At 42.0% G+C, this 25,927-nt stretch overlaps 1 protein-coding gene across 6 annotated transcripts in view; it reads right to left on the bottom strand.

The window, feature by feature from the left end:
- Nucleotides 1-10,297: 10,297 nt before the first annotated feature.
- The window catches only part of CDKL2 (cyclin dependent kinase like 2), a 226,498-nt gene continuing 210,868 nt past the window's right edge, over nt 10,298-25,927 (bottom strand). For 4 of the 6 annotated variants that reach the window (XM_033960450.1, XM_033960445.1, XM_033960465.1 and 1 more), the window contains 4 exons: nt 22,033-22,150; nt 19,993-20,175; nt 13,328-13,423; nt 10,298-10,609 (listed from right to left, as the gene is read on the bottom strand). In XM_033960450.1, coding sequence (XP_033816341.1) covers nt 13,338-13,423; nt 19,993-20,175; nt 22,033-22,150 — 387 coding nt within the window. In that variant the 3' untranslated portion in view covers nt 10,298-10,609; nt 13,328-13,337. The remainder of the gene's footprint in view (nt 10,610-13,327; nt 13,424-19,992; nt 20,176-22,032; nt 22,151-25,927) is intronic. The other 2 variants (XM_033960474.1, XM_033960484.1) reach the window with 2 other exon arrangements.

Genomic DNA, 25,927 nt, shown 5'->3' with positions numbered 1-25,927 from the left:
TTAAAAAAAAACCCGTTTCCAACTCGCTCCCCGCAAACCATCTGATCCCATCTGCACAAGCCTCAATTATGATTTTATATTGAATGTATTTTATTAAAGTATAAAAAGAAACAATATTCTGTACAATTGTCATTTTATAAATACAAATACAGAGCAAGGGTCAACAAAACCCCCGTCTCCCCTCCCCTTCACATATATCCCCTCTACTATCAAGAAAACTGAATAAGCCAAATTATTACAGAATGCTACACAGAAATATCATGCTAACAGAATACCGCAATCACACATGACAGGAATAGTGTTAGGGGAATGCAACTAGGGCAACTGGCCCCTGGTCAGAGAGAGTCCTAAGCCAGCTGGAAGCTAAAGAAGCACTGCCTGGTCTTTGAAGTCCCCAGTTATGTCTAACACCAGCTCTAGCAGGATGCATATTTCAAATCAGATTCTAATCGTACAATAGAAATTAAAAAAAAAAATTTCTACCTTTTATCATCTCTGGTTTCTGCTTTCATCTTCTTTTCACTCTCTTCCTTCCAGCATCTGCACTCTCTGTCTCTTCAATCCAGCATCTACCCCTTCCATCCACTGTCTGGAATCTCCCCCTTCCATATGGTATCTACTTTCTTTCTATACCCCTCCCTTATCCATTCCAGCCTGCGCCCCCTCTCTCCTTTTTACAGGATTTATTCCAGCTTCACTGCTCTCATTTTTATCTCTCCACCAGATCTAGCATCTTTTTTCCCTCTCATTTCTCTGCTGACCCCCTTCCCAGCATCAATCTCTCTCTACTTTCATTCTTGTCTCTCCCCTTTCCCTCATCTGATCTCTCCATTTCACCCTGATCCCTTCTCCTCCTCTAATCTCCCTGCCAGCTGTTTCCTTCCTTTTTTCCACCTCCCTTGTCCAGCAGTACCCCTTCTCCCTTCCCTCCTCCCCCTATTCAACAGTAACTCTCCTTTCCCTCCTTCCCTCCCAGCAGCATCTCTCCTTCTCCCCTCTCCAGGTCCAGTAGCAGCTCCCCCTTTATCCAGTAGCTTCCCAGCCTCCAACAGTGGCTTCCTCCCCTTCCCTTCCCTCCACTCCCGTCCCAGCAGCTCTCAGTACTTGCCTGCAGCAGTGATTCACTTAGGCAGCCTTGGGTCCTTTGATGAGCTGCACCGCCTCTGAGGAAAAAGGAAGTTGCATCATTAGAGGCAGTCCGCAACTCATTAAAAGCCCCAAGGCTGCTGAAGTGAATTGCTGCTGCAGGCAAGTACTGAGAGCTGCTGGGAGGGGAGGAAGCTACTGTCGGAGGTCCTCGTTGGCCCTGCAAAGACCGGCAGGAATTTTGTGCACCAATCTCGCTGGCCCTGTGCAGACTGGCAGGAATTTTCTGCAGACCAGCGGTTGAAGAACACTGCTCTAACTCTCCTATTTTATTTTTTAGCCTTCTAGTAATGTATACAGACACTTCAAATTGTGTTTTTTCTTTGTATCTACAGGCTACCAAGAAAATAACAGGATAACTTGACATCTTTACTCTGCTTCCCTCTTAAGCACTCTTGGCTTTCACCATTTTTGAAACCTCTCAATTGGGACTCCCTAAATGTTCTGATTCAACAGTATCCATCAAGGATACTCCACACTGAACCATCTGCTTCTGGCGGAATTCTGTAAAGAAATTCAAAATTATACTCAAAAAATTTCAAAATTCTGCACACAAAATTAGCAAATTGTGCAAGTTTATTTGTCATAATTTAAACAATATTTTTGCAAATTATTAATCCATATTCCATTTAAAACATTTGAAATAAAATGGTTTTCTTCTACCTTTGTCTGGCTATTTTGTTTTTCCATCATGTTGGTTCCAGCTTCTCTTTTCTGCTTTCCTGTTGTCTGCTAATTCTCCTTTAAGCAGCTACTTTCATTTGTCTTTTCTCCTCCCTTACTATTCTTGCCTCTGACATATTAATCATTCCTTTTTAGCTCTTTTCTGCCTTTCTTACCCTTCTCCCTTTTTTTTTTCCACTTTTCAGCTACCTATCAAATTTCCATCTTCTCTCCTATTCCCCATCCCATTCCTTCCCTTTCATCAACATACCTCCATTACTATATTTCTACTCTCTGTAATATCTATCCTCTCATCCATTTCCTTGCCACCTTCTCCTCCCCCAGGGTTCTACCATTTTCAGCATCTTCCTTCGTCCACCCTTATAGCCCATGTTCGCTCTTCCTTCCCTCCCCACCCTAGTAGCCTGACATTTCCCTCTTCTCTTTCCACCTACACATTCCCCATTGTCTACCATGTCTCCCTCTCTTTCCTCATTCCAATTGCCAGGCATCACTCCATCACTCTATTCTGCTACTGGATCCAACATCTTCCTCTTTCTCCCCATCCATCTCCTGTGTATCTCCCCCTCTCTCGCCTCCATCCCCATGTCCAACACTTCTCTCTCCCTCCCTTTTGTCCCTGCCCCCATACAGAATTTTTTTCCTTCTTCTGCCATATCCAACATTTGTCTTTCCCCATCTCTCTCTCCCCCTGCCTTATGCCCTGGGTCAAACCTCTCTATCCCTTTCTATGCACCATTTCTCCCTTCCTCCCCTCCATTATCATGTGAAACATTTCATCCTTTCCCCTCACCATGCATGTCTCCCTCCCCTCCTTCTGTGCCTGCAACTTTCCTTCTTCCCCTCCCCTGTACTTTCTTCTACTCAAAGGTGAGTAGAAACAGCATACATGTCACAAGTACCTGCTGCACTTTTACACAACAAATTTCACTCTGACTGCCATGTGGGCTACATTCCTCCTCACTCAGTGCTGCATCCACACTTCTATGAACCATTACAGCTCCATCACCATGCACTATATTAGCAGCCATGGGACCCATAGCCACTATTCATCAGTACAACCTACAACAGCTGCTAGCACTCCCAATCCAATCCCTCATATGTTCACCCCATGCCATATATTTGCCTCCTGGACTTGCTTCATCGGGTTGTGGTACCAGCAGCGATTCTCACATGCTACCTGCCGCTAACCCAGAAGCTTCCTCTCTGCCACAGAGTGTGGGAATTGCTGCCAATACCGTGATCCACTGAAGCTACTACCCAAGTTCTGCACAGGAAAAAGGGAATTATGTGTGTTGGCGTAGTGAGGGTGAGCAACGCCCAGGGTGGTGGCACTCCTCTCCTGCCTTCTTCCCCATCCCTCCCTCTCCACTGCGTGCACAGGCACCCCTTCCCCATACCTTTTTAACTTCGGAGCGAGCAGCCACCAATTTGCTGCCCATGTTGGCTTCGGTACTCTCTCTGACGTCACTTCCTAGGTGCGGGTCTCAGAAATGACATCAGAGGGAGCACTGAAGCCGATGTGGACAGCAAGTTGGTGGCTGCTCGTGCCAAAGTTAATAAGGTATGAAGGGACAGGTGCACACACAAGTTTCAAGTTTAATAATTGTTTTGATTAATCGCTTTGTCGAATTTCAAAGCGATGAACAAATTAAAATTACAATTTCAGGGGAATAATACAAACAGAACAATACATATTAACTTACAATATTAAAAAAAAAAATATTACGAAAACAAACTTAAAAACACAAGGAAGGAAGGGAGATGAAATACAAATCATTTTAGGAAAGTAGAACAAAAAAGTGAGAATACAAAATGAATAACAAAAAAACAGTGTAATATAATACAATAAAATATTCTAGACTGCAGTAAGTTTCATCAATTATCAAAAGCGTCTTTGAAGAGAAATGTTTTTAAGTTACTTTTGAATTTCTCAAGATTCTTCTCTTCCCTTAAATAAATTGGAAGGGCGTTCCATAACTGAGGTGCCGTAACAGAAAAAATAAATTGTCGTCTTGTATTGATGACCTTAAGGGATGGAATAGTTAATAAATTCTGTTCATTAGATCTAAGGGTTCTGATTGGAGAATATGGTATCAGTAATTTGTAAACAAACGCTGGGGTTTTATTAAGAAGAGATTTGAAGGTGAGTATGCATAGTTTATATGTTATCCGGTGGGAGACTGGGAGCCAGTGTGCGTCTTTTAAAAGAGGTGTTACATGATCAAATTTCTTAGTTTTGGTTATAAGTTTTATGGAAACGTTTTGAATGATCTGTAATCGTTTTATTTCATTTAAGGAGATTCCTTTGAAAAGGGCATTACAGTAGTCAATCCTGGAGATCACCAATGAATGAATTAGGATGTTAAGTGATTTAGAACATAAGAATTTTGAGATTGATCGGTTGTTTTAATAATATTACTAATGTGATCATGAAAATTTAATTTGTGATCAAAGGTCACCCCTAAAATTTTGGTATTACTAACTAATTGTAGGGGAACATTTTTTATAGAAATGGGAGCAGTGAGGGAGAAATCGTCTTTCCAGGGGAAAAGCATCATATTAGTTTTTTTTATATTGAGTGCTAATCTATTTAGGTCTAGCCAACAATAAATTTGATCAAGTTTTTCATTGATCGCTATAATATCTGATGTTTTATTAGCGTCCAGTGGATGTAGAAGCTGGATGTCATCAGCGTAGGCAAAGACCTGGAAACCAACTGATTGACATAAAGTAAGCAGAGGGGCAAGGAAAATATTAAATAATAAAGGGGAAAGAATAGATCCTTGAGGGATACCATGTGCAGACTGTGAAGATTTGGACATTGAATCATTAAAAGAAACAGAGGAAGTACGATTTGTAAAATATGATATAAACCAGGTAAGTACTTGGTCTGTAATGCCTATTGATTGAAGTCTATCCAGAAGAAGTTGGTGGTCAATTGTGTCGAAGGCTGCTGAGAGGTCAAAGGAAATCAATAGAACTGACTGGTGGTGATCTAAAAAGTATTGGATGGAAGTAGTCATACCAATCAAAGAATGCTCTGTGCTATGGTGATTTCTAAAACCATTTTGGTTCGGGTGTAGGACATTGGTTTTTCCCACAAATTCTGAAACTTGATTAAACACGACTTTTTCAGTCAGTTTAGCCAAAAAAGGAATATTTGCTATTGGTCTGCATGGGGGGAGTGGGAAGGGGTGTCAGAGAGGAAGAGGGGAGCCGATGTCTCAAACAAGACAGTACCTGGGGTGGACCGTCCCCCCTTTACTATGCCACTGTCTGCGTGACTGTGCAATTCTGTGAAAATGCTGCATTGCACAGTCATGCAGAAATCTACCAGGATTAATAAACTAATTACCATCAGCAACATAATGATACAGAAAACTATGTACAGTCAACTTTCAATTTAACAGCCCTGATTTAATGGACAGTATATATGTATATATATCAGCACTTGGGACGTTTTTCTCGCCAAAATGTCCAAGTGCCAAGTTTGGAAACCATCTTTTTGAATGTCTTGCAAGGTGTCCTAGCTAAAGAGGGCAAGTTGGAGGCATGTTGTGGGCGGGCTTTGCAGTAATAATCAAACCTTTTCCAAGACATCCTGAATGGAACTTAGACATCAACCCCTCAAATTAACTAATGTCGTTCCTCTGCATAAAAAGGGTTGCAGGGCAGAGGCTACGAATTATAGACCGGTGAGTCTCACATCAATAGTGTGCAAACTCATGGAAACACTAATTAAAAGCAAATTGGACACGATCTTGAATGAAGGGAATCTTCGGGATCCCAGTCAGCATGGATTCACCAAGGGTAGGTCCTGCCAATCCAATCTCATCAGCTTCTTTGACTGGGTAACAAGAAAGTTGGACTTGGGAGAGTCTTTGGACGTCGTGTACCTGGACTTCAGTAAAGCTTTTGACAGTGTCCCACACCGCAGGCTGCTTAGCAAGATGGAATCGATGGGGTTAGGAGAGACACTAACTGCATGGGTCAATGATTGGTTGAGTGGCAGACTTCAGAGGGTGGTGGTTAATGGTACCTTCTCTAAAACATCGGAGGTGACCAGTGGAGTGCCGCAGGGCTCGGTCCTGAGTCCACTCCTTTTCAACATATTCATAGGGGATCTGACTCAAGGGCTTCAAGGTAAAATAACACTATTCACCGATGACGCCAAACTATGTAATATAGTAAGTGAATGCAGTTTACAGAATTATATGGCGCAGGACCTGCTTACATTGGAAAGTTGGTCCTCAACCTGGCAGTTAGGCTTCAATGCTAAGAAATGTAAGGTCATGCACCTCGGAAGCGGAAATCCATGCAGGACGTACTTCTTGAACGGAGAAACTTTAACTAGGACTTCAGCAGAACGAGATTTAGGAGTAATCATCAGAGCAGACATGAAAACTGCCAATCAAGTGGAGAAGGCTTCATGTAAGGCAAGGCAGATATTGGGTTGTATCAATAGAAGTTTCGTCAGCCGAAAGCCTGAAGTCTTAATGCTGTTGTACAGGGCCATGGTGAGACCTCATCTGGAGTACTGTGTGCAATTCTGGAGGCCACATTACAGTAAAGATGTGCGCAGAATTGAATCAGTTCAGCGACGGCCACCAGGATGATCTTGGGGCTCAAGGGTCTCTCGTACGAAGAGAGACTGAACAAATTGCAGCTCTACACTCTCGAGGAATGTAGGGAGAGGGGAGACATGATCGAAACATTTAAGTACCTCATGGGACGTGTCGAAGTGGAAGATGATATTTTCTTTCTCAAGGGACCCTCGGCCACAAGAGGGCACCCGCTCAAACTCAGGGGCAGAAAATTTCATGGCGACACCAGAAAGTATTTCTTCACAGAGTGGTTGATCATTGGAACAAGCTTCCAGTGCAGGTGATCGAGGCAGACAGCGTGCCAGACTTTAAGAATAAATGGGATACCCATGTGGGATCCCTACAAGGTTCAAGATAAGGAAATTGGGTCATTAGGGCATAGACAGGGGGTGGGTAAGCAGAGTGGGCAGACTTGATGGGCTGTAGCCCTTTTCTGCCATCATCTTCTATGTTTCTATAACCTGAATCACAGTTACCGGATGCTAGGGTCCACCTTGGGGATTAGCGCCCAAGAAAAGGATCTGGGTGTCTTTATAGACAATACAATGAAATGTGCAGTGGCAACCAAAAAACCTAGGATGCTAGGAATTATTTAAAAAGGGATGGTTAACAAGACTAAGAATGCTATAATGCCCCTGTATCGCTCCATGGTGTGACCTCATCTGGAGTATTACGTTCAGTTCTGGTCTCCTTATTTCAAGAAAGATATAGTGGTGCTAGAAAAGGTTCAAAGGAGAGTGACCAAGATGGTAATGGGGATGGAACTCCTCTCATATAAGGAAAGACTAAAACGGTTAGGGCTCTTCAGCTTGGAAAAGAGACAGCTGAGGGGTGATATGATTGAAGTCTACAAAATCCTGAGTGGAGTAGAACGGATACAAGTGGATCGATTTTTCACTCCATCAAAAATTACAAACATTAGGGGACACTCGATGAAGTTACAGGGAAATACTTTTAAAACCAATTGGAGGAAATTTTTCTTCACTCAGAGAATAGTTAAGCTCTGGAACACAAGGCCAGAGGCTATGGCAAGTGCAGATAGCGTAGCTGGTTTTAAGAAAGGTTTGGACAAGTTCCTGGAGGAAATGTCCATAGTCTGTTATTGAGAAAGACACAGGGGAAGCCACTGCTTTCCCTGTATCAGTAGCATGGAATATTGTTACACCTTGGTTTTGGTCAGGTACTAGTGACCTGGATTGGCCACAGTGAGAATGGGCTACTGGGCTTGATGGACCATTGGTCTGACCCAGTAAGGCTATTCTTATGTTCTTATTCTGAGCTAGCTCTGTTTAAAAAATATTAGCGCCAAAACTGACTAGATGACCACTGAAGGGATTGTTATACCACCTCCAACACTTTCAGTGGCCACTAACCCATTCTACCCCACAAAAATCTGAATGAAGCAGTACATACCTGTCTCTAGAACAGCAGCATCTGGTATGGGAAAGCCTAATAGAGCATCACACAGGTGTCTTAAGTAGTCTGGTGAGTAGGCTAGTGAGCTTTAGAAAGGAGGACCCAGGCCCATAAGCCACTCTAACCACTACATTTATGGTGGAAAGTGTGAGCCCACTAAAACCTACCAAAATCCTACTATACTGCCAAAAAAGTGCCTCCAGCAGCCATAAGAGTTATTAGGGTGGTAGACAAGTCGGTATAGAATGGGGGAATTTTGGAGAGCTCACCATATATTGTAAAAGGGTTATGGTGAGATGTACTAATGCTACCCTTTATGTGAAGTTCACAGCAGTGCCTTCAAAGGTGCCCCACTGCTCTATTGGTATGTCTATGTGGCCAGTCCATTACAATGTTGGCTCCTTCCTTGTTCAAATGGTCTGGATTAGGACATTTTGAACTTGGGACAGTTTTGAGGTCGAAAATTGCGAATAACGTTTGATGTCTTAAGGTTGGACTTCCTAGTGGCCAAGATGTCTAAGTAGGCAATTTTCAATAACAAAAAAAATCTTATGGTGGTGCCGGTTTCTCCACATCCGACTTTGGATGTCTTGCAGGAATCATCCAAAGTTGGGCTTAGAAGTCCTATCAAAAATGACCCTCTATATATTTCTTAATGCATGATATGTAATGTTCTCACATATAGGAATCTTTGTGGCTTTTAATATGAAAACTGACTGTACTTCACTGCAAAATATAACCTTTAATATTTAGCAGACTTTTAGGGCTCCTTTTACGAAGCCACATTAGCGGTTTAATGCACGTAATAGCGAACGCTAAACTGCCGGCCGCGCTAGCCACTACCGCCTCCTTTTGAGCAGGTGGTAGTTTTTCAGCTAGCGCGGGGGTTGGCATGTGATAAAAAGTCACATGCGATAAAGCCACTAACGTGGCTTCGTAAAAGGAGCCCTTAGTTTGCATACATACTTTTATATGACACATATTCAGGGGGATAATTTGGTTGGATCCTGGACAAAGTTATGAAGCACATATATAGTTTGTATAATACTCCTCATACCTGTGTCTTTATAACCTCAATACAGCTCTTACTTGTCCTCTCAACCTTTGTGACCTCTTATAAAATTATCTCCTTACCATTAGATTCTACATAGCTCGCCCAAAGTTGAGCATCAGACAACTCAAATTGATCAATGGGCACTAACAAGCACCAATTAGGCACTTATTTGGTGTTAACAAGCACTTAAATGGCACCTAACTTTTCTTGCGTGCAACCCAACAGGAGGTGTGGGTATGGGTGGGTCATGGACATTCCCAAAAGTTAGGCATCATGTTATAGAATAATGTTTATGCAAAAACAGAGTGGAATTGTCCTAATCAGAGTGATGTGCACAAATAAAGTGCCTTCAACTCATCTGATAGTTAAAATTTCTTATTCATCCAATAACTCAATGACTCGACCTGTACATGTTTCGGCCAAACAGGCCTGCCTCAGGAGTCTTAAGAATCTTCAACAGTATTATCGAATAGCATTATATGTGAATATACAGTCACTCATATAATTGCTACCGAATAAAAGCTTGTAAAACAGTGCTTGGAGCCCAGAGATGTGCCGGGAGTTCTGCAACTAGTTCCTAGTTGAAGACTCTTAAGACTCCTGAGGCAGGCCTGTTTGGCCGAAACATGTACACGTTGAGTCATTGGATGAATAAAGAAATTTGAACTATCAGATGAGTTGAACGGCACTTTATTTGTGCACATCACTCTGATTAGGACAATTCCACTCTGATTTTGCATATTTGAGTTTGTGGTTTTGTTTCCCCTGTTTTATTCCATAGAATAATATTTAACCATGCCTAATTTTGAGCGCCAGACTTTTATGCCTGATAGAACAAGGCATAAGTCTGATGTCTAAAGTTAGGCGTAACCTGCATGCCAGGCTAATATTCTATAAAGGACAGCTTCCCACAGATCCCTCATGGTGCTGACTTTTGATATCATACACAGAAGTCAGCCCTTAAAGCTGTACTTGGATTTGGAGTATAGTTTACTCTTTCAGCATCTGTACTTATTTTTCTCTGAAATAGCAAGAATCATTTATCTCAGCTGAATAATGCTAATTTTTTTATTCATTAAAATGCAGTGCCAAGGCACTTGCTCAAATCAGAGGTCATACAGAATAAGGCCCCAGGGCATGCCTCCTGATATCCACCCCTACCAGAATGTGCACCATAAGAATCATTATCAACTTGTGCAAGCATAGCTCCCACAATTAAGGACTGGAGAGTTTATTTGAGCATCCGAGACATACAGCACCATTCTCAGGCTCACTGCTTGTGAGCAAACCAACAGCCTACCTATGCTAAATGTGGGAGTCCAATCAGAGAGCCAGTGAGTTTAGAAAGCACACCGACTTTCCTTGATGATCACTTTCCCGTTGACAGATCTGTAAAAAAATGTTTTTTATTAAGTTTCCTAACCATAAATCATTTATTCCTTCAAAATGATTATGAAGGCATACAAAAGTATCAGTTGAGCACAAGTCTGAAGATGGCTCATGTATAGTATGTTCTAAAAAAGCTCTGCTCGTCAGTGCTTTGGATGAAGCCATTTTCCCCGATGTTGATGTCTTTAACTGGGTAACGACCAAAGAGATATAAGTGGATGTGGAACTGTGGGCAGACAACAGAACCACAGAGGAATGATCTTCAACCTGCTGATTGTTCCGCAGCAACACACAGAGATGTGCCAGCATGAACCTATAAGAAAAAAAAATGAAATTAGTTGAGCTTACACATGCTATTGCTTTGATGCAGCTTACCTCCCTTCCCAATCCTTAATGGAATGTTGTTCACCTTGGGGTACTCTGACTGAAAAAGAACATGATCAAATGTGGCAATAAATTAAAAATATATTAGAAGAAAAAGAACAAATATTAACTGAATGTTTGAAAAAAAAAAAATCATTTTTCTTACTAAGAGACCTATTTACTAGGTTGTGTAAAGCAATTAGAATGGGAATTAGCACACACTAACAGCATAGCAGCTTGACAGCATTTGTAAATTCCTGCATAAATTGCCTAATGTAGAATGGTTGGAGAATGGGGCGAAGAATGGGCAAGGATTGCACCTTACAGATTGATTCTGCAACAGATAAACATAGCTACACTTATTGATGTGCACTAACTCTGTTGTACTATCTGCAGTGATATTAATACACAGTAGACATTTCCTCCATGTTGACGGTATGGACAGATGCTGAGAATGCCCCCAATAATTAATACATGGTAACTGCAAAAGCTTTAGTGCACTTTTGTAAATAGGCCCCTAAAATTTTGTAACTAATAGGTTTCTTTTGAGGGACAATTTGTACCCAATCTAAATGATCACAGTGGTTCTGTCTTTTAAATCTGAATATTATAATGTTGACTTTGTTGCTATGTTTGTTGTTTTATTATGGTGGTATACATCACTCAGTGCAAAAAGTGCAAAGAGGGATGTTATATTGGTGAATCAAGGCAAATGCTAAAGACTAGAATTAACTTACATAGATATTATATTAAAAACTGCAATACCAACCAGGCAGGATGTCACCTCTGTCGGACAACACTTTGAAAAAACTGACTACTGCACCAATGGTTTTATAGTGAGAATACTAAAAGGGAACTTTAAGACAATCCAAGAACGTAAAACCTTTGAAATCAAAATGATAAGATATTTTGAGACCAAGGACTTATCAAAGATCTGGGCTTCCTTTCCCACAATAAAGACATTTAAAACTGCTCTGCCACCTTTCTGTTTCTTGCCCAACCACCCACCCTCTCCCTATCCCTGAAATGCTTTCGTATTTTCCTCATGATATTTGTCAACGTTTACTTATTTCTGATCTCTCATCCTCCCCAGTTTAAAATCACCCCCTCTTTTGTCTCAGCCCCTCCCCAGTCCAACAGCATTCCTCCCTCTCCTGCCCCCAGGACCAGCAGCACCCATCTCTGTACTATCTCCAGGACCAGCAGCACCCCCATCTCATCCCTTCCCCAGTTCTGCAGCACCCCTTTCTATCACCCATCTTGTAGTCTGGCCTCATTTACCTGGATCACTGCTACTGCTACAGCTTTGTTAGGCCATGCTCTGCCTCCAAGGAAACAGGAAGATGCATCAAGGAGGTGGTGGTACAGCCTAGCCAAAGGCCCTGAGACAGCAATCCAAATAAATTAGGATGGGGGAGGACAGAATAGGAAAGGGAGTAGCTCAGGGGGGAGAAGGAAGGATGGTGGGAGAGATGCAGCACTTGCATACCCCTCGCTAGTGGTTCAGGAGTATGCGTACAACATGTTGGGATCCTCTGTGCTAAGGCAAACTTCCTTACAGAAAAACTAAGTAAAACTTTAAAAAATGACTCTTTAACTGAAGACTGTCACATAATGGAAATTGAACAGAAAAATGTGCATAAAGATCTAGAAGGAGAAAAAAATCCAGCAAAAATTACTGAGAGAAAAGATCAGCAAAGAATATTATAGGAGATTGAAAATGATATTGAAAACTGCCTTAATAGCATGGAATAAGATCCAAGTAAGGGTTCAGGTGTTTAGAAATTGTATATTTTGGTATTTGCAGTTAATTAGGTGTTCTTTTAGGGTAACTCCCCCCCCCCCCCAGTGTTTAACAATTTTTTTTTTTTTATTAACTACAGGTAATATTGCTGCATATCTTCTCCAGTGGAATCAAATATATACAGTATGTTTAAGTTACCTAGGTAACATCAGCACAGAATGAAGAGGTTGTGATCACCTGGGACATTCCTATTTCAACAAATAGAAAGCTCAGTGCAAAAAAACCAGACAGTGATTGAGGAGAAAAAACATAAGAACAGCACTTATAATCAAATTGTCAAGGCCAAGTGATTATTCTGTACACCTAGAAACCAAGAACACGTGACACAAAGATACAGACAAATTACCTACCTGATTAAAAACAATTTCCAAGTACACTTTGATAAATGGCTTATACATAACATGGTGGTTGGAAAAGTTTGGTAAAAAAAACAAGTTAAACAGCATATTACATCCTATGAAGGAAGTTCTCTTTTGCACAATGCCAGGACTACACTGAGTGTTAGCAGTAAGCTTGAGAGATTGAGATCATCCCCAACAAATTCAGATTTAGCAATGATGTTCATTAATCCAAGTATGCACAAAAACAACCCATTTAGAGACAATCTGAACAGAAAAATATGTTTAAACTATTTTTTAATTAATACATAAAGAATATGTTCATTTGAATTTATAAATAGCCTCTGACTCTGATACCACATGGCATGCTGTATTACATTGTAGTTATTGTATTCTAATGAACTGGAGATCTACAGAATTATTCTTCGAATATCCAAAACAGAAATTCATTTCCCGAAACTCTGTACTTGCATTCAGTATCCAAACACCCTTACCAAAGCACTGAAATAGAGACAGTAATACATACTTGCTAGAGACTAAAGGATGCTTCCTGCTCTGAGCATTAATGTTCCACTCGAGGAAAGTTTGCTTCTGGAACATCTTGCAGTGTATTTCCTGACAGCTAGAAATAAAAATCAAGCTCACAATAAGTGAAATATTACACGAATCTTGACAGGTCAAGAAGACTAGACTGAACAACTCTAGAAAAGAGGAGGGAAAATAGAACACAAGTTTTTCCTGAAACTAGTCTGCAACATATTTTAGATAAAATGCTCCTCATAAATAAAAGGATTTTAGAATTTTAATATTTCATGGCATGCAACATGAGTGAACACTGTAGGAATTAAATATCACCTGTGCAAATACAAATGTCTTTTTCTGTGGAAACAACCATTTCTATATACTATATTTGTCCACTTTCTGCTAGTGCAGTTGTTAGCTATGCTGAATTAATGATTCCCAAGTGCACTTGCATGAATGACAGTCATATTTGGAAATGTAGTTTTACTAAAAGCAAAGTGGATTAAATTATAGAGCAATAAAGTTATTTGGATAAAAAAACTAACATCAGATGTAACTGAGTAAAAGTAGTAACAATTGGTGAAATTATTACTTCAGGAAAAGTAACAAATATTCTGTACTTCTTTACAAGTGACAAAAATTTTACTTAAGTACAGTAACTAATTACATTTACTTACCCCCTTTTACAAAGCTGTGCAGCAAAGGCCCCCAAAGCCCTTTAAATCCCTATGAGCTTCAGGGCAGTTACTGCAGTAGCCTGCACTAAATGGCTTTGTAAAACAGGCCCTTAGTTACCTTAAAACACTGCCACCAAAGTCAGTAAGCCATGGGTTAAGAAAGCTACTGAAGAAAATCACTGTGGGGCCTACTTTTAAAAAAATTACAGAAAACCTCTGGCTTAGACGGGGAAATATTGACTGTTCCAAGTTTCAGTATTATTCTAGAAACGTGGAGGGCCATTTTCGATAGAATCTCTAAGTCCGACTTTGGATATTTCCCGCAAGACATCCACCTGTCTACCATCTCAATAGCCCTTATGCCTGCAGATGTCACCTATGTGGCAATACAGTGGATTTTTGGTGGGTTCACACTTTCCACCAGAAGTGTACTAGTTAGGGTGGCATATGAGCCTGGGTCCACTGCACTGCCCACTAGGCTACTCCAGAGACCTGCTTGCAGCTCTACTAGGACTGGCCATAGTATCTGCAAATGTCATAGAGACAGATATGTACTATTTCATGCAGATCTTGAGGGGGAGGACTGGGGTTAGTGACCACTGGGGGAGAGTGTGTGGGCCACATTATCATCCTTTCAGTGGTCATCTGGTCAGTTTGGGCATCTTTTTGGCCCTTATATGTTTAGATTCAAACATTTTTATTGATGACAAATGGTTTCCACATAACAATCTCAATATACTTGGAACATTACACCCAGAATACAACAACAAGGCTAACAAATGTGTCCAGTCATCAATATATTTTAGCATTAATGTTCCTCAACTCCCTACCATCCTCCCCACTACCCATAGTCCAGTCCTTACATATTAGCAGAAGCAAAATAGAAAATCACTTCATGACTGCAGCACACAACAATCCAGGGCCCTGGTGTCTTATGGTCCCTGAATTGGTGCCACTACAGGATTATCAGATTCTGTGTAATCAAACAAACAAAACAGCAGCCTTTCAACCCAAATCACATTTCCTTCATATATTAAATGATACTCAGTTCCCCAAACAGAATATGCTGAACAGCAAATATTCTCCCCTCTAGTATATTAAATCCCCCCTACTAGTAACCTCCCCCCATCTCCATCCCCAACTCCCCTCCCCTACCCCACCTTCACAATTTGTTACATAATAAACTGTGCCCAGCAGGAGATAAGATATCCAAATAGGGATCCCACACTTTCATATAAGTACATGTTTTTTTATGTCTTCCCTTGGCTTCCCATCCCACCCACCAAAGTATGAAGGGAGGCCCTCCAATGCCACTCGGGTAATTCCTCTGCAATCCAGTGCTGCAAAATGCATTTCCGAGCCATTAAACACATTTTATGACACAACAATCTCTTCTACTTAGGCAAGGCTAAAAAAAGGCTCCAGGTAAATCCAGCACCATTTGTTCCCGTGTAACCACCAAGGCAACCCCAACCACTCTACATATAAATCTAATAATCTCTCTCCAAAAACCCTGAAAGGGTGCACACCACCAAAACATATGTCCCAACGTTTCCGCCTCTCAACTACCTTTCCGGCACGCCCCAGAAAACTGCTCTCCACAATAAGCCAACTGTTTCTGAGAAAGATAGGCTCTATGGAGAACTCTATAAGAGCACCACTCCCCATAAAGAAGTTAGAAGATCCCAAGATGGTAACACCAGATGCAAATCCCTCTCCCAACCCCTGCGGATCAAGCTCACATCAGTCTATTTGTGGGAGTGTGTGGCACAGTGGTTGGAGCTACAGCCTTAGCACCCTGATATTGTGGGTTCAAATCCCTCGCTGCTCCTTGTGACCTTGGTGAAGTCACTTAATATCCTCATTGCACCAGGAACACTAGGTAGAGTTTGAGCCCACTGGGACAGATAGGGAAATATGATAAAGTACCTTAATGTAAACCACTTAGGATATAAGTGGTATATAAAATAAATAATAAATACCTGGGATATACCTATGAAGTTGTTTATATAATTTGGAGACCAATAGATCCTCCCCAGCATCATCTCCAAAGAAAAGTCGTATCATTGCCCCCCATATGTTTACCTAATTGCCCAGGGTCCAATGTTGCCTAGAAGTGTGCAATATGCAAATCTATTCCCCCATCTAACAATTTTTCTGTTAGTGCATTTGGTTCGTAAGCTTACCTTAAAAAAATGTAATGTGTGTAAATTTGATTTAAAAATGTATTAGCCTAAGAATTAACATGTTTAAAGTCAATTTGTGCTTATTTAAAAAATTTATCATGAATGTGTGAAATGAACCAAAATAAACCTTCAAAATTCAGGGAAAAAAAATCTTAAAAATTAGCCAACATTATTTTCCTTCTGCACTCCCTTAATCTTCAGAAATAGAAGACCTTGTTGTTCCCTAAGGACTGAGGCCTGCCTGATAGATCTTTCCATTTTATTTTGTAAGATGTGTCATCACTGGCAGTGGCTAATAAGGTTCCAAATATGAGATGTACATTGTATGTTATTAGCTTTATATTGTGTTGTGTAGTATATATACTGCCTTGGGCAATGATGTTTTTATTAACAAGAATGTGATTTATAAGTAGTTTTAAATAAATACTATACTTTTGAAAATTGAAATGTACATGCCTAAGAGGGTACCAGATCAAAATAGCCCTAACAAAACAGGCCAAACACAAAATAGCTCTGACAATTTATTGTAGTTATACCCTTTTCCTTTCGCATCAGTCTGGTTTGTGAGACTTTGTTCTTGTCTTTATTAGATATTAATAATAATGGGAAGGGGGGTGGGTTATGGGTTTATATATATACAATTGTTGATTTTCTTGATAGATTTACAAGTGATGTTTTCAAGAATATGTATGATATTAATTTGTACACTTGTTGAAAGATTAAAAATGAATAAAGATTTATTAAAAAAAAAAAAGATATTAATTAGCTTTTAATTTTAAGGTGTCTATATTACCCTGGTTTTGCTTTTTATTGTAAAGCTGCTTTGTAATTTTGAAAAGGCGGGATAACATATTTATAATAAACTTGAAACTTGACAACAAAAAGCTCCTGACATATAGCCCCTGACAAAAAGGCTCACCTACAATTTGGCTTCTGATAAATGAGACCACGACAAAACGGCCCGCTCCTGTTTTATCATGCTGCTGCTGTGTCCCGCTGCTGATGGAAGCTGAGGTACTTTGCTTAGAGTCATTCTTAGGTAGACTGTAGGAGGGAAGAGACAGAGACTGGGCTGGGGAGAGATGATAGACCCCTAGATGGAGAGAGGGAGTTATGCCAGACTATGGGTGGGGACAGGGGATAGAGAGGGAGACATGCTGATCCCGGGGTGTGAAAGGAAGGGAAGAGAAGGAAGGGACAGGATTGTTTTGTTCTTAGAGAAAGAGACAAAGTAAAATGCTGGAAAAGGGGTGGATAGGGAAACTAATATGGCAAATGTTGAACAGGGACACAGAGGAGAGATGCTGGACAGGACACATAGGGATGAAGAGAGAAGATGGATGGCTGACATGGAGAGAGAAGAAATATCAAGGGCTATTGTATTACAGGGGCTATTTTGTCAAGAGCTATTAAGTTGGGTGCTGCATAACTGCAACCCCCAACAAACAACAATAATAAAAGTGAGGAAGGAACTGTACACATCAACTACAGATAATATACTAAAATTTATTAAAACAGGTAAAACCAATTTGTATTTCGTGTTGGATCAAGATGTTGAAACCAATCTATGTTACAGACCTGACACAAGTCTGTGTTTCGGCTCAAAAGCCTGCCTCAATTTATTTTTATACATTTGATTCATAATTTATCATGTGAATGGCAAATAATTTGAAATATTAACATTGGTTCTTTAATTAAAATAACACACATGTTGAAATATATGTAAATTTTATTCATTTTTTATGTTTTTGAATGGCATATTTTGATTGTATTGCAAATTTGAGTCTAATATGTTATTAGTGTAAATTCATTCTCATGTTTTTATAGTATTACTAGTTTTTTAGCCCGTTACATTAACAGGTGCTAGAATAGATGTGTAGACTTACAGCATTTCTTTTTCTTTCTTTCTGTCTCTCTCCCTGCCCCCTGTCTGTCTGTCTGTTTTTCTTTCTGTCTCTCTCCCCGTCTGTCTTCTGCTCCCCCCTGTCCAGCAGCACCCCTTCTACTGTCCTTTTACCTCCCCCCTATCCAGCAGTACCCCTTCCCTGCTCGCTGGCCTGCGGTGTACACATGCGTGGTAGCTGCAGCGGTGCCGTTTCCCGGCTCAGTTTGCCAGCTGTTATTCCCCCTCTAAGCGATCGGTGCCGAGAACAACTGGAGGCTGTGGCCGTCTGAGCTGCTGGAAGGGGGAGGAAGTAGCCCGTAAGGGCATTGGGCCAAGGTGAGTTTCTGGGTGGCAGGGGACCGGCATCTGCAATGCCTCTTCCTTTGCCTGTTGCAAGTGGGAAGCTCCTGTTCCGCCCTTTCCTTCCTGAAATGAAATGGAGACCACGGGTACTGTGATGCTGTGGGCTAGGGATTGAGCCTGCATCTAGCTTTTTCTATTGCGGTATTGGGCTCTAGAACTGTGTTTTGGCTCCTTGCGTCCTGAGGCAGGAACATCGCAGTAGTACCCCTTCTCCCTTACCTGCTCCCTGTCCAGCATCTGCTAGGCCGGGCAGCCTCGGGGCTTTTGCTAGGCCGGCCCGCCTCACATTATCGAAGTGGGCGAGTCTAGCAAATGCCCCGTGGCTGCTGATGCTGCTGGTCTGTCAAAAGTCAGCCGGCGTCGTAGATTGGGGCAGGAACGTTGCTGGGGAAACCGCCGCACACATTGCAAACTGCTTCAGGCTCCTACTGTGCATGCGGCACCACGGAGGCACAAATCACGGAGGCAGGGATCACGCCGTTTGAAGTGCGCATGTGCGCTTAGGGTTTTATTATAGCGGATTCATTCTTTCTTTTTCAGTTAGTTTTGATATCAGCATTTAATAGTATTCAAATTTATCATTATTGGTTGTTCTTTAGATGGTAAAACCAGAGGACATAATTTGAGGTTGAGGGGTGGTAGATTCAGGGGCAATGTTAGGAAATTCTACTTTACGGAGAGGGTGGTGGATGCCTGGAATGCGCTCCCGAGAGAGGTGGTGGAGAGTAAAACTGTGACTGAGTTCAAAGAAGTGTGGGATGAACACAGAAGATTTAGAATCAGAAAATAATATTAAAGATTGAACTAGGCCAGTTACTGGGAAGACGTGTACGGTCTGTGTCTGTGTATGGCCGTTTGGTGGAGGATGGGCAGGGGAGGGCTTTAATGGCTGGGAGGGTGTAGATGGGCTGGAGTAAGTCTTAACAGAGATTTCGGCAGTTGGAACCCAAGCACAGTACCGGGTAAAGCTTTGGATTCTTGCCCAGAAATAGCTAAGAAGAAAAAATTAAAAAAAAAAAAAAAAATTAAATTGAATCAGGTTGGGCAGACTGGATGGACCATCCAGGTCTTTATCTGCCGTCATCTACTATGTTACTATGTAAATTATACCCCTGAGGAAGGCTTTTGAGCTGAAACATGGACCGTGTCGGGTCTGCAACATAGATTGGTTTCAATATCTTGATCCAACACGAAATACAGACTGTTTTTACCTGTTTTAATAAATTTTAGTATATTATCTCTGGTTGATGTGTATAGTTCCTTCCCTACTTTTTTTTATTGTTGCTTGCTTACCAACCATGGGGTTTTGTTTCCTTGTTTTGGGTTTATAACTGTAACCCAATTCATTCCATCCCCAGGAATGCCACTTCACGCTGCAGGTAAACTTACTAATGTAGAAGCTCTCCGTACATACATTTACCCACACATTGGGCGAGCAATTTCATTAAAGCCCATTCCCAGGGTAATGCAATATTTTATCCACTGAAATAGCTTTAAAAATCATCTTCCGAGGAACTGAAAGAAAAAAAATGTGATTTTGATGCTACCAGTACATAACCTAATGTTTTCTTGTGGCATCTGTGGATTCCGGCTTTGTAGTAACCTCGACAAATAATATTGGCAGAAGCTGCTACCTGCTGTAAAGCTATGCAGGAATTATGAAGGTCCACTGTGGTAAGTGATGGAATCCAGGACTCAGATGCAATTCTGTTTTCTTTCTTTATCAATTTTGAATTTCGACCTGCAGAGAAACCAGAAATAACTCATTTTCCTCAAAATTCAATTGGTTTCAGCAATGCATCTGAAAGACAGAACATTCTTTCTAACATAGAAAAATGATGGAAGATAAAGGCCAAATGGCCATCTAGTCTGCCTATCAGCAGTAACCATTCTCTCTTCCTCTCTCTAAAAGATCCCACGTGCCTATTCCATGCTTTCTTGAATTCAGACACAGTCTCTGTCTCCACATCTATCACCCTTACTGTAAAAAAGTATTTCCTTAGATTACTCCTGAGCCTATCATCTCTTAACTTCATCCTATGCACTTTCATTCTAGAGCTTCCTTTCAAATGAGAGACTCGAATCATATGGATTTACGCCATGTAGATATTTAAATGTCGCTATCATATTTCCCCTCTTCCATCTTTAAGTTTGTCCCCATATGCCTTATGATGAAGACCATGCACCATTTTACTAGCTTTCCTCTGGACTGACTCCATCCTTTTTTATCTTTTTGAAGGTGTGGTCTCTAGAATTGTACACACTATTCTAAATGAGGTCTCACCAGTCTTATACAGGGGCATCAATACTTCCTTTTTCCTACTGGCCATACCTCTTCCTATGCACCCTGGTATCCTTTTAGCTTTTGTCGTCACCTTTTCAACCTGTTTGGCCACCTTAAAACCATCACATACAATCACACCCAAGTCCCACTCTTCTGTCGTGCACATAAGTTCTTCATCCCCTAAACTGTACCTTTCCTTTGGGTTTTTGCAGCCCAAATGCAAGACCTTGCATTTCTTAACATTAAATTTTTGATGCCAAATTTCAGACCACTCTTCAAGCTTTGCTAGGTCTTTCTTCATGTTATTCACACCATCTGGGGTGTCCACTCTTGAAGATTTTGGTATCATTCGCAGAGGCAAATCTTACCTGACAGCCCTTCAACAATATCACTTATAAAAATGTTAAAAAGAAAAGGCCCAAGAACAGAACCTTGAGGAGCACCACTGGTAACATCTCTTTCCATTAACCACTACCCTATGTCATCTTCCACTCAACCAGTTCTTGACCCAGCCTTTCACTTTGGGGCCCATCCCAAGGGCACTCAGTTTATTTATTAGACATCTATGTGGAACACTGTCAAAGGCTTTGCTAAAATCTAAATACATCACATCTAGTGCACTCCCTCTATTCAATTCTCTGGTCACCCAGTCAAAGAAACTGAACAGATTTGACAAGATCTACCACTAGTGAATCCATGTTGCCTCCGGTCCTGTAATCCACTGGATCCCAGAAACTTCACCATTCTCTATTTTAAAAGTTTTTCCATTAATTTGCTTACCACAGAAGTCAGACTTGCAGGCTTGTAATTCCCTACTTCTTCCTTACTTCCATTTTTGTGTAGAGGGATCACATCTGCCCTTCTCCAGTCCTCCAGTACTACTCCCGACTCTAGAGAAGCATTGAAAAGGTCCCAAAAGTCAGCATTGAAAAGGACCCAAAAGGTCAGTTAATGGAGCCACCAGAACTTCCCTAATTTCCTTCAGCACCCTCGGATGTACACCATCCAGCCCATCGCTTTTTCTACCTTTAATTTAGCTAGCTCCTCACAAACACAACCCTCTGAAAATCTCCCTAAACCCGATGCAAGCAGTGCATGTAGCTTCTAAAATGCTAAGAGCTAATTTGTGTTAAGGGTGAGGATGTGACCATACACGGTCCCAGCAGAACACATTCAATTTAATGTAAATTCACTCAGTTTTGTGCTATGGTAACTTCTGCCTGGGATAATTTAATGAGAGAATACAGAAAAGGAAAAGAAAGGCAAAAGCAAGCAAATGAGAGGACGTGGCAATGAGAAAGAGAGAGACTGTACCATCTGTTCCTTTCAGTTCAGGAAGGTGGCTGTGGTGTAGCCCAGGCAATCGCACATCTCCCCTTGAAAATTCCCATCTCTTTTTATTCGTCTGAGGGAGATTCTTCTCATTTGCAGCCTAGGGCCAGACAAAGTCATTTAAACTACTGATGTGCATCTCCCCTTGAAAATTCCTATCTCTTTTTATTCGTCTGAGGGAGATTCTTCTCATTTGCAACCTAGGGCCAGACAAAGTCATTTAAACTACTGATGTGTTAAGCAAAAACTGTCTACCTCTCTTAGGGTGATAGTTAGAATTACCATATGGCTCCAAAAAAGAAGGACGGATTGAGACATCTGGGTTTTACTTCCATAGTTTTGTAATGTCTCAATCTGTCCTCCTTACTTCCATTGCTTTCAATGGAAGTAAAACCTGGATGTCTCAATCCATCCTCCTTTTTCTGGAGCCATATGGTAACTCTAGGGATAGTTATTAAGTTGTGGTAAAAGCCAGGCTATTACAGAACCTTAATTTGCCATGGAACTGCCAGGGCCGCCATCAGGGCAGTACCACCAGTCCTGCATTCTGGGGCCCGGAGCTGACAGGGGGCCCGGGTTCCCCCAGGGTCCTAGGCCACAGTTCTTCAACCGCCGGTCCGCGGACCGGTGCCGGTCCCAGTGGCGTATCTAGGGGGAGGGGGCGGTCCGCCCCAGGTGCACAGGAGAGAGCTGGACGGGGGACCCGCGGAGTTCAATACATCTGAGCCGCGAGGCTCGTCTTCTGTTCCTACCTGCCCTGCTGCTCACATATAGCCGATCGCAAGTGTTCCCCGATGTCAGCGCTGACATCGGAGGGAGGGCTTAAGCAAAGCATGCCCTCTGACGTCAGCGCTGACGTCGGAGAATACTTCCGGTCGGCTATTTGTGCGCGGCAGGGCAGGCAGGAAACAGGAGACAAGCCTCTCGGCTCGAGCTCCGTTTTGCTGAGAAAGTTGCAAAGATGGGCTGGGAGGCAAACGCGGAACACAAAAGGGGGGAGGGAGTGTGTTTTGACACAAGGCATGAACTTGGGAGAGAGGAAGGGAGGGAAAGAGATGCTGAGGTGGGGGAGGGAATGCGTTTTTGGACACAGAAGGCATGGACTTGGGAGAGAGGAAGGGAGGGAAAGAGATGCTGAGGTGGGGGAGGGAATGCGTTTTTGGACACAGAAGGCATGGACTTGGGAGAGAGGAAGGAAGGGAAAGAGATGCTGAGGTGGGGGAGGGAATGGGTTTTTGGACACAGAAGGCATGGACTTGGGAGAGAGGAAGGGAGGGAAAGAGATGCTGAGGTGGGAGAGGGAATGGGTTTTTGGATACAGAAGGCATGGACTTGGGAGAGAGGAAGGGAGGGAAAGAGATGCTGAGGTGGGGGAGGAAATGGGTTTTTGGACACAGAAGGCATGGACTTGGGAGAGAGGAAGGGAGGGAAAGAAATGCTGAGGTGGGGGAGGGAATGGGTTTTTGGACACAGAAGGCATGGACTTGGGAGAGAGGAAGGGAGGGAAAGAGATAGTTGTGTACACGGGGAATAGAAGGAGAATTTTTGGTCATAGGGAGGGAGTGAGGTACAGATAGTGGCCTTCCCGGTTGGGGCGGTCCGCCTCGCCCCACCCCAGGTTTACGTCCAAGGGGGTGCACAGCTGGCCACCCTCCAGTGTTCTCCCTAGGCCGGCAAACTGCGGCTCTTTAGCCACTTGAGTGCCACCGCCGCTATCAGGAACAGGCCGGCGCCAAGTTCTCCCTGCTTTTCCCTGTGGGGCCGACCAACTCTCGCCACTCGCGTCAATTCTGACGTCGGATAGGACGTTCTGGGCCAGCCAATCGCTGCCTGGCTGGCCTAGAACGTCCTCTCCGACGTTAGAATTGACGTCGGGTGGCGAGAGTTGGTCGGCCCCGCGGGGAAGAGAAGCAGGACGAAATCGGCGCCGGCCTGTTCCCGATGGCGGCAGTGGCAGCGGCAGCATTTTCCCAATAGTGGTGGCATAGGGGAGGGCAGGGAGAAAGAAAGAAAGGGGGGGACAGGAAGCCAGAAAGGGGGCAGGGTGAAACAAAGAAAAATGGGGCACGGAAAGAGAGAGAAAGACAGACATACAGAGCGTAAGAGGGTGTGGAGAGAGAAAAAAAGAAGGGGGCAGTGTGAGAGAAAGAGAAAAACAAACATACAGAAAGAAAGGGGGTATGGAGAGAGAGAAAAAGAAAGAAGGGGTAGGGTGAAACAAAGAAAAAGTTTGGGGAGGGAATGAGGTCTGGAGGAGAGGAAGCATACAGGAGGCTGAAAGAAGGGAAGAAATATTGGATGAACAGTCAGAAGAATAAAGTGCAACCAGAGACTGAAGAAATTACCAAAGGTAGGAAAAATGATTTTATTTTCAATTTAGTGATCAAAATGTGTCTGCTTTGAAAATTTATATATGCTGTCTATATTTTGCACTATGGCCCCCTTTTACTAAACCACAATAGCGTTTATTAGCGCAGTGAGCCTATGAGCGTTGAGAGCAGCGTGGGGCATTCAGCGCAGCTCCCTGCGCTAAAATCCGCTATCGCGTTTTTAGTAAAAAGGGAGGGGGAATATTTGCCTATTTTTGTATAGTTGTTAGTGAGGTGACATTGCATAAAGTCATCTGCCTTGACCTCTTTGAAAACCCGCAGAATATAAATGATAATTAACATTTTCTCTGCGTACAGCGTGCTTTGTGTTTTTAAAATTTTATTGTTGGTAGATCATTTTGACTTGGCCACAAAGGTAAGGGGGAGGGAGGGAGGGGAGCTGCTGAAAGACATCTAGTAATCCTTGCAGGCTTGACTGTGCAGGGAATTATTTTTGTAAAATCATGTTTTGTTATGTGACTGGCATTATTTAGACTTTAATTTCTATGAATGAATAGAATGAAAATGATATAAATTACTTGCTTGTTTTTATGTGCGTGTACTGAAGGAAAGTGGAGAGAGAGTGGGCTGAGGACGCTGAAGGGAAATGGGGAAGAGAATAGGGAGAAGACGCTGATTTATAAATTGACAATTGTACAGAATATTGTTTCTTTTTTATATTCATCCATAGCTGCATGTTAATGATGTGCTCATATGCACTTATTTATCATCATGACATATACATCATCATTAACATGCAGCTGTGGATGTGTAAGGACAGGCTGAGGAGGATGGATGGGAAGGAAGAAAGGTGCACATATCAACTATCGTACATTTTTAACATGCATGATGCAGCTATAGGCAAGCAGAGGATGGGATCATACAGATGTGTATGTTCAGATATGCGCTCAGATGTGTAGTTTTTTCTGATATATTTATTAAGCTTACAGTATTTATAAAAACACATTTAATACTTGTTACAAAAAATATTGTGCAATTGTGATCTACTTCTGGCCTACAAAGGTCAAAAGAAATCCTTAACTGATATTTGACATTCAAAAGTGAATTATAGCTACTAGTACTATTATTTATTAGTTATTTATTATGCAGATGTTTGTTAGTTTGTTATTAGTTCAGTATTAGACATATGTTAGTTTAGAATAGATAGGTATAGATTAGTTTAGTTTAGTTTAGGTTAGGCTAGGGCCCTGCTGAAAGAGTCTACCTTGACGTGGTTGCAGGCTTACAAATCTTTTGGTCAAAGAGTGCGGCGACAGAGAAAAGTATGTGTGTATTCGGCCCATGGAAGAAGGGTGGGGTCGGGGGGGAAGGGGTGCATGGGGGGCGCAATAGGATTGCTCAGTAAGGGGCCCAGAAATTTCTGATGGCGGCCCTGGGAACTGCCAAACCTGAAGTAGCTTAGTACTGCATGGTAGTTACTGCTATGATAGAAGAATTAATGCTGCTTGTGATCAACCTTGAAAGAAGCGTTATTTTACCATCCCAGG

This window comes from Geotrypetes seraphini, chromosome 1 (assembly GCF_902459505.1).
Source record: "Geotrypetes seraphini chromosome 1, aGeoSer1.1, whole genome shotgun sequence".
Classification (NCBI taxonomy): Eukaryota; Metazoa; Chordata; class Amphibia; order Gymnophiona; family Dermophiidae; genus Geotrypetes; species Geotrypetes seraphini.
Note: the sequence above shows the minus strand (reverse complement) of the source record. Positions and strands in the feature narration are given on the sequence as shown.